Source organism: Cebus imitator, unplaced genomic scaffold (genome assembly GCF_001604975.1).
Source record: "Cebus imitator isolate Cc_AM_T3 unplaced genomic scaffold, Cebus_imitator-1.0 Scaffold74, whole genome shotgun sequence".
Taxonomy (NCBI): domain Eukaryota; kingdom Metazoa; phylum Chordata; class Mammalia; order Primates; family Cebidae; genus Cebus; species Cebus imitator.
In genome coordinates this window covers 6,826,582-6,837,254 of record NW_016107389.1, presented here as the reverse complement: position 1 = coordinate 6,837,254, position 10,673 = coordinate 6,826,582, and the positions used below count along the sequence as shown (strand labels likewise).

At 45.0% G+C, this 10,673-nt stretch overlaps 1 protein-coding gene across 1 annotated transcript; it reads right to left on the bottom strand.

The window, feature by feature from the left end:
* Positions 1-4,177: 4,177 nt before the first annotated feature.
* On the bottom strand, positions 4,178-6,004 carry GCNT3 (glucosaminyl (N-acetyl) transferase 3, mucin type). The gene has a single exon (XM_017531912.2). The coding sequence runs from the start codon at positions 5,946-5,948 to the stop codon at positions 4,632-4,634; it is 1,317 nt and encodes a 438-aa protein (XP_017387401.1). The 5' UTR covers positions 5,949-6,004; the 3' UTR covers positions 4,178-4,631.
* Between the last annotated feature and the right edge of the window lie 4,669 nt (positions 6,005-10,673).

The following is a 10,673-nucleotide window of genomic DNA, read 5'->3' as shown; positions in this document are numbered from 1 at the left end:
ATTAGGGTTGCAGGAGCAGGCCTGTGTGGCAGGTGGTCTTAAGTCTTGGGTCCTGGGTTCTTCTATGTACTGAGTTGTAGAAGGCCAGAATAGTTCTTCCCATTTTTTTTTTTTTTTTTTTTTTTTTAAAGACGGGGTTTCACCACGTTGATCAGGCTGGTCTTGAACTCCTGACCTCAGGTGATCCGCCCGCCTTGGCCTCCAAAGTGCTTAGATTACAAGCGTGAGCCACTATGCCCGGCCTGTTCTTTCCATTTTTAATCAAAGTATTTAATGTCCCCAACTGAATTATGTCATATGTTCCCAAACAAGCTCGTCAACCGCCTTTTCCTTCTTTCTTAAAAAATTTTCAGGCTGGGCATGGTGGCATATGCCTGTAGTCCCAGCTACTCAGGAGGCTGAAGTACGAGGATCGCTTGAACCCAGGTCGACCTCCTGGGCTCAAGTGATCCTCCTGCTTCATCCTCACGAAGTGCTGGGATTATGGGTGTGAGTCACTGTGCCCGGCCTTCTTTCAGACCTTAACATCGCCTTTCCATTGTGGGTTTCCCTGTCCACCTTTTTGTGGGCTTCTGTTTTGTTTTTTTGACACAGGGTCTCACTCTGTCACTCAAGCTGGAATGCAAGAGCACAATGATCATAGTTCACTGCAGCCTCAAACTCCCCGAACACGCCTGTAGTCCAGCTACTCGGGTGGCCGAGGCGGAAAGATCGCTTGAGTCCAGGAGGTCGGTGCTGCCGTGAGCCGTGACTGCAGCACTGCCCTCCAGCCTGGGCAAAACAGGAGACCCCCGTTTCAAAAGAGAAACTATTTTTTCATTCAACCAACAGAACAAAATCACAATGAGCAGAGCGCACAACAAAAATGCAGTTATTAAAACAATGCTCACCAATAGTTCACAAATCAAAAAGGAGGAAATTCAAACCTTGAGAGGTAATACAAACGTAGTTGCTCACTTAATTTATGAGATTTTTTCCTTACCAGAGAATGGTTGAAGAAACAGATAGGACTCAGAGGGAAGAGAAAAATCAACAGATGTGTTAGTGTACGTTTTTGTTTTTGAGACGGAGTCTTGCTCTTGTCGTCCAGGCTGGAGTGCAATGGTACAATCTCGGCTCACTGCAACCTCCTCCTCCTGGGTTCAAGTGATTCTCCTGCCTCAGCCTCTCTGAGCAGCTGGGATTAGTGCCACCACGCCCGGCTAATTTTTGTATTTTTAGTAGAGATGGGTTCTCGCCATGTTGGCCAAGGTGGTCTCAAAACTCTTGAACTTGTGATCTGCCCACCTCGGCCTCCCAAAGTGCTGGGATTACAGGTTTGAGCCACCATGCACAGCCTCGTCTATGATTTCTATAATACACTAAACAAATGGGGGAGGAATTCAACCCCTCTGATATGAAGACCTTGTGTTATTAAATAAAGAGCACTTCCTTTCACCTGAATATATTTCTAGAGAAAATCTCAATGGCTGGAAAATTTCAGCAACTTATCCCCCAAAAAATGACAAGTCCACATTTTAATCTTTTTATTTATGTAAAAAATTGTAACTTATTTCACATGAAAGCTTTTAGACTAAGTTAACTGTAAGGCCAAAGTTTTTTTCTCAAGCAACAAGGACCTAGGGAGGCTTTTCTGCCTACTTCACACAGTGCGTAGTGTGCTCCTTCTATCTCCTTCAGAGAAGAGCCAGGGACCGTCACATCGGCCAGCAGGGGGAGGCCATGATCACCACTGCAATCACCGCTGCTGGCCACAGACCTCTCAGGGCACATCCAACGTGTATATAACTAGTTATCAGTCATCTCCGTGGTGGGGCTGGGAGCAAAGGGAATAGGACTCTATTACAAGGCAGGTAAGTTGGCAGTGACAATGCTCATTACCTAAGAAGTACAACCTTACCCAAAAAAAAGTCACCAACTTTTATTATTATTTTTTAAAATGGAATTTCACTCGGTCCCCCAGGCGGGAGTGCAGTGGTATGACCTCACCTCACTGCAACCTCCGCCTCCCAGGTTCAAGCTATTCTCCTGCCTCAGCCTCCCAAGTAGCTGGGATTACAGGTGCCCGTCACCACACCTGGCTAACTTTTGTATTTTCAGTGGAGATGGAGTTTCACCAAGTTGGCCAGGCTAGTCTCCAACTCCTGACCTCAAGTGATCCACCTACCTTGGCCTCCCAAAGTGCTGGGATTACAGGATGAGCCACCACACGTGGCCAAAAGTCATTAACTTATGAATAAAAAACTCACTGTGTCAGACACAGTGATAACAGAGTTACAGGGCTTGCATGGAGCACAGTTGATCATTAGAGAAAACTTGATGAATTGAATGACATCGGAAATACAGAAACATACTAATGACATCATGACATATTAACGGGAACCCTTTCAGATGACACAAATTAACTTCCATATAAATCACTTTCCCAGGGCATGCTGTATGCAGGAGACGACAGGACTATATTCAAAGGGCACTGCTTATATTTCTGTAGTATCCCTTGTCCGTCACAGAAGAGTATAACGTAGCCAACAATTATCTGTGGAGCTTCAGAAAGGAAACTGTTGCACTAGGTAACATTTGGGAGGTAGCCTGCTGTGTTTGTGTATCCATATACATACATGTGTATTTACACATACCTTATTGTCCCCCTACAAGGAAATGTGTAATCTGCAGAATCACAAATAGGATCCTTGCATTCACATTCTGAAATAAGAGTTTTGACTCGCCGGGCGCGGTGGCTCAAGCCTGTAATCCCAGCACTTTGAAAGGCCGAGGGGGGTGGATCACGAGGTCAAGAGATCGAGACCATCCTGGTCAACATGGTGAAACCCCGTCTCTACTAAAAATACAAAAAATTAGCTGGGCATGGTGTCACGTGCCTGTAGTCCCAGCTGCTCGGGAGGCTGAGGCAGGAGAATTGCCTGAACCCAGGAGGCGGAGGTTGCGGTGAGCCAAGATCACGCCATTGTACTCCAGCCTGGGTAACAAGAGTGAAATTCTGTCTCAAAAAAAAAAAAAAAAAAAAGAGTTTTGACTCAAGAGGAGGGCCAGGCGTGGTGGCTTACGCTTGTAATCCCAGCATTTTGGGAGGCTGAGGCAGGTAGATCACTTGAGGCCAGCAGCTCAAGACCAGCCTGGCAAACATGGCAAAACCCCATCTCTACTAAAAATACATCAAAATTAGCTGGACATGGTAGCTCATACCTATAACCCAGCTACTCGCAAGGCTGGGGTGGGAGAATCACCTGAACCCAGGAGGCGGAGGCTGCAATGAGAGGAGATCATGCCACTACACACCAGCCTGGATGACACAATGAGACCATGTCTCAAAAAAAAAAAAAAAGTTTTAAATCAAGAGGCCTAAACATGGAACAAGCAGACATCCTGGTTTAGCTAAATAGTCCTAGTTTATTTTTATTTCTCAATATAATTATCAATAGTGCAGACCATCCCCTTACAAAAACATGTTCCACTTTGAATAATTACACATTACCTTACCTGAATGGCTATTGTCTTCATTACAGAACATTGGTTAAGCTTTGGCTGTGAGGTGGACAAAATTCGTGCTGTGATTTTCCTGTAAGAATACAGGTGGTCAAACTGGTTAAATCACCCTGCCTTTTCCTTTACAGAAAAGTCACGAACCTCGCGATATAAACAAAATGAGGAGAGCTTTCTTTTCTTATTTTTGACACAGAGTTTCACTCTTATCGCCCGGGCTGTAGTGCAGTGGCACTATTTCAGCTCACTGCAACCTCCACCTCCCGAATTCAAGCAATTCTCCTGCCTCGACCACTGAGTAGCTGGGATTACAGGTGCCTGCCACTACACCCAGCTAATTTTTTTGTATTTTTAGTAGAGACAGGATTCCACCATGTAGGCCAAGCTGGTCTTGAAGTTTTGACCTCAGGTGATTCACCCACCTCCCAAAGTGGTGGGAATTACAGATGTGAGCTGCCTCGCCTGGTCGAGGCTGGCTTTCAAACAATCAAAACACCAGCTCCGTTCCCCTGTCTTCATGAGAATTTGCTATTCGTGCAGCTTGTCAGGACCATTTCCAAATAATAGAGCTCTCTTGCCAGCCCCTAGGGATTTTCAATGTCACAAATACTTATGAGAAAGTTTTACACATTTCTCCATTTATATTATTTCTGGCATACTAGGCAAAAAGTAGAGGTAAGACTTTGAATCAGGATCTATTTATTTTTAAGTTAACAGTACAAAAGGGAAGGCTCTGTTTCCATCAAATTTCTCCATGCTACCAAACCTAGAATTATGAGGAACAGCAGCTCCACAGAAGGGAAAAGCTACCGCCAGGCATTCAACTGAAATCAAGTCATCTGTCACACATCCCTCCTTCACTCTCCCAAATCACAGCAGCTCTCATTCTCACTCGGAAAGGACAATGGAGGAACCACTAGAGTTAGGGGTGGGAGAAGCAGCAGCATTCACCCAGGCAGCAATTGACAAGGCAACAGATCTACTTACCCACACTCTGATAGCAGCCCCCTTATCCTAGGGGATGCCACGGATTGAAAAGCCCTGGCCTCCCACCCGCACTGTCCCAGCAAGTTCTGAGCATGTTCACACATGCTCTTGCCCCACAGGTAGCAGTGCTCTCATAGTGCGTCTCAAAGTGCAGTCCCATAGAAGGCCTTGTAACGTAGGTACTCTTCCAAGCACTGAAGAGCACTGTCATCTACCTTTGGGTCAAACTTGTTGGCCAACAGGTGAGGGTTTTGAAGCATCCAATGCACGTCCCCAGCCCCATACACACAGATAGCCCGCTGGTGGATTCCAGAGCAAGGGCCATAAGGGGCACCCTTACTGATGTCTCCCTCATGACCCTGCCACTTGACCAGCCTGGCAATAGAAGTCATGTCTGAGATGTCATACTTGCGGTGGTGGGGAACAGAGCCAGGCATCCACCATGCACGCTGAAGGGTGGCCCAGAGGTGTTCGTCAGGGCTGTAGGTGTCTTTTACCCATTCAATCAGTTGTTGGGATTTAGGATTCTTCAAAACATGTTGGACAAAAGCTCGAGAAGCCACAATATATGCATTCCCTGTGAACATAGTTACATTAAAAGGGGGAGGATCCTCCTTCTTTCTGGTTAGGTGTAACTGGTCTCTCACTACCTCAAAGTGATATTTCCAGCGGTTTTCTTTGAACTCAGTAGGTACCTCTGACTCCATACTATTCCTCCCATTCAACATCTTGAGAGCCTGGACCATCTCTGCATTGCTCTTTAGAGGAAAGTCCGTCCCACATGTATTCAGGAAGTATTTCCATGGCACTGAGCTCTGGAGCAAGTCTTCCATGCAGTTGAGGTCAGCTTGCACCCTGGACCAGGAGGCATAAACCACCCGAACTAGCTTACTGGCTATGAAGACGTTTGGGAAGCACGAGGTAATTGCTTTGACTGCCTTTTTGAAAGTTTCTGGGGACTTCTCATCCACGTGGATGCAGTATACGTTCTGAGGGGCATACACCGCTCGCAGGAGCCTTTCAAAGTTTTCAATCTTCTCATGAATCACCATGGAGTATGCAATAGGGAACTCCACCTCTTCTTTGCTCAGTGGGAACTGTATGAACTTCCTTTCAGCCTTAAAGCGCTCACAGTCTCTGGTGAGCGAGAGGTAGTGGGTGTCTGTGAAAGGCTCTCGCTTCTTCTTGACCTCCAGGTTACTCAGAATAGCCTGCAACACCGCTTCTTGGTCTCCTCGGGTAACCCCTGAACAGTCGATAGACCTGTTTGCTGGCAGCTTCAGGGAATTGTACAAGATATTCCGACAGTACCGGTTTTGAAATTCCCTGGACTCCAGACCCAAGTGGTCAGAGTCACACTTCAACCTGAGAGAAAGTTTCAGAGCCACAATGGCCAGCAGCATGTAACAGCCCAGAGCCCACAAGTAATGTTGCCAGCAGAGTCTTCTCCATTGAACCATCGTCACAGAATGGGAGACAGGTGGAGATTCAGCACAGGGAAGGAGGAAGACGACAGGATTCTTGGACAGAACAAAATGCCTCCAGTTACAAACCAATCATTCCCAGAAACATCACAATACTCAGAATAGCCTGCAACACCGCTTCTTGGTCCCCTCGGGTAACCCCTGAACAGCCGATAGACCTGTTCAATTCCAAACGGATGGCAAAACATATTTCTTACCTGGATCAATATCCTTAGTAAAGACCTGCCTACAAGCCCCTTACATCTGGTTTGTTGATGAAGATCTGTAACCTGACCTTACAAACGAGCTGACCACACTGAGGTCTGCCTCTGGCTCCACCTCCACCCAGGAGAAAAGGAAGAGCTGAGCACCTGCTGCCATGGAGCGTCATTAGTAAGGTGAAGCCCCCACCCACCCTTCATTCCTCATTCCTCTCTTGCCTTACGACCCGACAAGGTAGCTCTTATCTGGGGTCTGGAATTTCTGATAGATCCAGAGAGGAAAGCCCATAAAATTGGACTCTTGGCATCAGTTCTAGAAACCTAAAGATCCTTTTAAAACATTTCCTGGTTCTATTTTGGCAATTTACATAGCATTAGAATGCTTTTCACCACATATCATTCATTGGTCAGGTGTGACATCTAGCAATACTTTACTTAAAGAAGTAAAAATAACTGGATATTCTCCCAAAAAATGCATTGAAATCATTCAGAGTCCATCCAAATTTAAAATATACCTGCACACAAGCTGTGTATATACAATATTTAATGAGTACCTTTTGTGGGCAAGAAATATTTCTTTTTTTGAGAATTATTTCTTTACACTGTCCCATTTAATAACCTTCACAACCAATCAAAAATACACTATTAAGCCTCTTACATAGGTAAGATAATAGAAGCTAACTAACTTGCCAAATATACACACGTTTTAAGAAGAAAATCTGGGACTCCTCTCCACTCCTCTTCTCCCCCAGCGTTTTTGTCTGCAAGCCTAATGCTTGTTCCAGCAAACCACACCTACCTTTTAAAGGCAGTACAGGGAGTATTACAACTCTTTTATATTTTGTTTGACTCCCAAACAAATTCCACCATCCACTGAAGACCAGGAAACCCGTTTAAAAAAAGGAAAAGAAAAAGCGTTCTACACTGAAATCCTAAGATAAATAAAAAAGTAAACAATAAAAACTAAAAAATACAACAAAGGGTGCTAAGTACCAGCAAAGAAAACCAGATATTATAGAAAATAATCCCTAAAAGGAGAGGAAAAAAATGTGCCACATCCTTCAAGCAATGATTATTTTCCCCTGTTGTATCTCTTTCTAAACACAAAATTGTATCCTCTTTAGTCGTAACTTTTATGGGAATCTAAGAGGGAGAAAAACAAAAAAATGAAGACGGTTCTCACCTTTCGTAGCTTCTTTCCTGCTTAGGGATAATCTCTTCACGAGGTATGATTCTGTTTCCAAGTGAAGCCTTGTTGCCGTCTTTCACGGCAACAAATGTGAACAACTTTGTCCCCTGATCTTCTAACCCTCCAAAAGATATTTTCTGACATTCATGAGACATCCAGGAAACGGTTTCAGGCTCCTCTTTAATATCTGCAAAGCAAAGAACAGCAGCAAATGGCTCCATCACTCACCTTTTGACTTCCTGCTCTCAGATAAGAGAGCAAGCTCAGATAAATCACGCAGAAACATTCTCCAGCACAAGTCATTCAGGGAAGTGAGTGAGGCAGGAAAGAATGCTGGCAACATACGAAAAGGCAACCAGATATTTCAGCCGCAACAGCCCAGTGTGTACCTGTATCATGAACTATTCATAAAAACCTGTCAGTGCTCACGCAAGAACTTAACAGCCTTACTCCCTCAACAAGAAACCATAGAAACACAGAGATATGCCCCTGCCTTCTTTTGTTTGCGAGTCCAAATATCACTCATATTCCCTGAACATTACAGGAGGTGAGAATAAAAATATTTTTCAAGGATTTTTCTTTTGTTACTTTTCTTTAAAAAAAGCAAATCAATGAAAACCATGGTTTATTCTTCAAATGCAACTGCTCCCTCCTGGTCCGCCACCAGAACATATCCATTTGCCTTCCTTTGCATGACTATTAATAATCTGTAGGCTGCAGAAGTACCCACAGGTATCTAGTTTGTAGATATCCCTCATTAATATCTGTGAATCTAGAGCTATCGGCAGTCTGAGGAATGGATTACACTATGGGCTGGCTTTGGCCATGGTGTAGATCACAAAGTGCCTTCTTCAAAGCTGCTGACATTGCTAGACTCTCCCCAACCTCACCCACAACTGCTCCTAAAATGGCAACATTCCTAGCCAAATATCTGAACAGGGTAAGTTTTTTGTTGTTGTTGTTCTTAGACAGTGTCTGGCTCTGTTGCCCAGGCTGGAGTGCAGTGGTGTGATCACGGCTCAATGCAGCCTTGACCTCCTGGGCTCAAGCCAGCCTTCTGCCCCAGCATCCTGAGTAGCTGAGACCACAGACACACACCATCATGCCTGCGGAGCTAATTTTTTTTTTAATTTTTAATAGAGATGAGGTCTTGCTATGTTGCCCAGGCCAGTCTCAAACTCCTGGGCTCCAGCGATCCTCCCACCTCGGCCTCCCATAGTGCTAGCATTACAGGAGTGAGCCACCATGCCCATCCTGAACAGAAGAAGTTTAACATAAACAACTTAACTAGACATAAAGTTAAGGTATAAAGAGTGGGGGAAGGGGACACTATTAGGGCCTTAGCAATTTTTGGAAGTAGCTACCACTCCTAGATTGAGGGAATTAAGGGAGGAAATGAAAATTATTGAATTTAAATTTTGGGTGGAGGGACACCAAAGAAGCTGAAACTCATAACTGTAAAGAATAGGGACCACTCAACTATTGCTGAGGTCTCTGAGCTCAGAGGAGGGCCCTCTAGGCTGAGATCCAGGTCTCTCAAGAGGCAGCTGGTATCTCTACTGATAGCTACTGTAAATGGAATTTAGTGCAGCTACACAAAAAAACATCCACTGAGAGGTAAATAGGCGTTGACATGGCGACGCTCACAGAAGCAGGAAGTAAATAGGAAGCCAACAGGAAGTCCCTCCTCCAGCCTCCTGTCTCCCTCCAGCAGCCATTATTGGCAGAGTTTAAGGAGAAATGTGGTTTCAAGAGTCGCCTCTCCAACATCACAAAGTAGAGTTGAGAAGGGTGGGCTTCTTCTGAAGATAATGGAGATGAGTCAGGGTTGCCTTCTTGGTGCATGAATTGTTTACATGCATACCTCCAAGATTTTCAGCGTAGGGAATTTAGACATTTTCTTTTTTGGTCCTCTCCCCACTGGCCTCTGACTGCAGATGAAGCCACAGCAAAGACAAGGAAGTCATGTGGGGTTGACAGAGGTGTTTGAACCAGAGCAACTCCATCTTGAATAAGGGTGGAGCAAAATGAGGCTGAGACCTACTGGGCTGCATTCCAGACAGTTAAAGCATTCTAAGTCACAGGATGAGACAAAAGGTCGGCACAAGATACAAGTCATAAAGACCTTGCTGCTAAAACAGGTGGTAGTAAAGAAGCTAGCTGAAACCCACCAAAACCAAGATGGAGAGTGCCCTGCTGTCCTCCTCAATGCTGCACTCCAACCAGTGCCTGACAGTTTACAAATGCCATGGCAACTACAGGAAGTTACCCTATATAGTCTAAAAAGAGGAGGCATGAATAATCCACCCATTGTTTAGCATATAATCAAGAAATAACCATAAAAATGGGCAAGCAGCAGCTCTCGGGGCTGCTATATCTATGGAGTAGCTGTTCTCTTACTCGTTTACTTTCTTAATAAACTTGCTTTCACTTTATGGACTGGCCCTGAGTTCTGTCTTGCGCAAGAATTCTTGGAGTCTGGATCGGGACCCCCATCTGGGAGCAGGGTCATCTGTACCCCTACTTTGGCCCTGCTCTACAGGATGTTTTCTGCATCAATGGGATTCTCAGTGACTTTCTATCTTTGAGTATAAAAATCCTTGAGACAAGAATGATTACAAGATAAGCACTTGCTTATCTGAATGTAGAAAAATCATTCCACTTTCTTCATATCCTACTTTTCTCTGGTGCCCCCTCACACCTCACCTTCTTTCCCATCAAAAACACATTAGAGGCTGAGTGCGGTGGCTCAGCCTGTAATTCCAGCACTTTGGAAGGCCAATACAGGCGGATGATGAGGTCAGGAGTTCGAGACCAACATGACCAACATGGTGAAATCCCATTTCTACTAAAAATACAAAACTTAGCTGGGCATGGTGATGCACACCTGTACTCCCAGCTGCTCAGGAGGCTGAGGCAAGAGAATTGCTCCAATCCGGGAGGCAGAAGTTGCAGTGAGCCGAAATCGTGCCACTACACTCCAGTCTGGGCGACAGAGTGAGACTCAGTCTCAAAAAAAACACCACGTTATACAGTCTCTCGGTCAGTGAAAACATTTTGAATATTTGATGGCTTTAGTTTGTGTATGTGTTTTTGTTCATAAAGACAGGATCTCGCTGTCACCCAGGCTGCCGTGCAGTGACAGATCATAACTCACTGCAGCCTCAAACTCCTGTGTCCAAGCCATCCTCCCACCTTTGCCTCCCAAGTAGCTGGGACTACAGGCACATGCTACCATGCCCAGCTAAGTTTTAAAAATTTTTTTGTAGAGACAGGGTTTCACTGTGTTGCACAGGTGGTCTCAAACTGCTG

Coding starts and splice junctions, on each gene's coding strand:
- GCNT3 (XM_017531912.2), bottom strand. CDS start 5,948: ATGGTTCAATGGAGAAGACTCTGCTGGCAACATTACTTGTGGGCTCTG.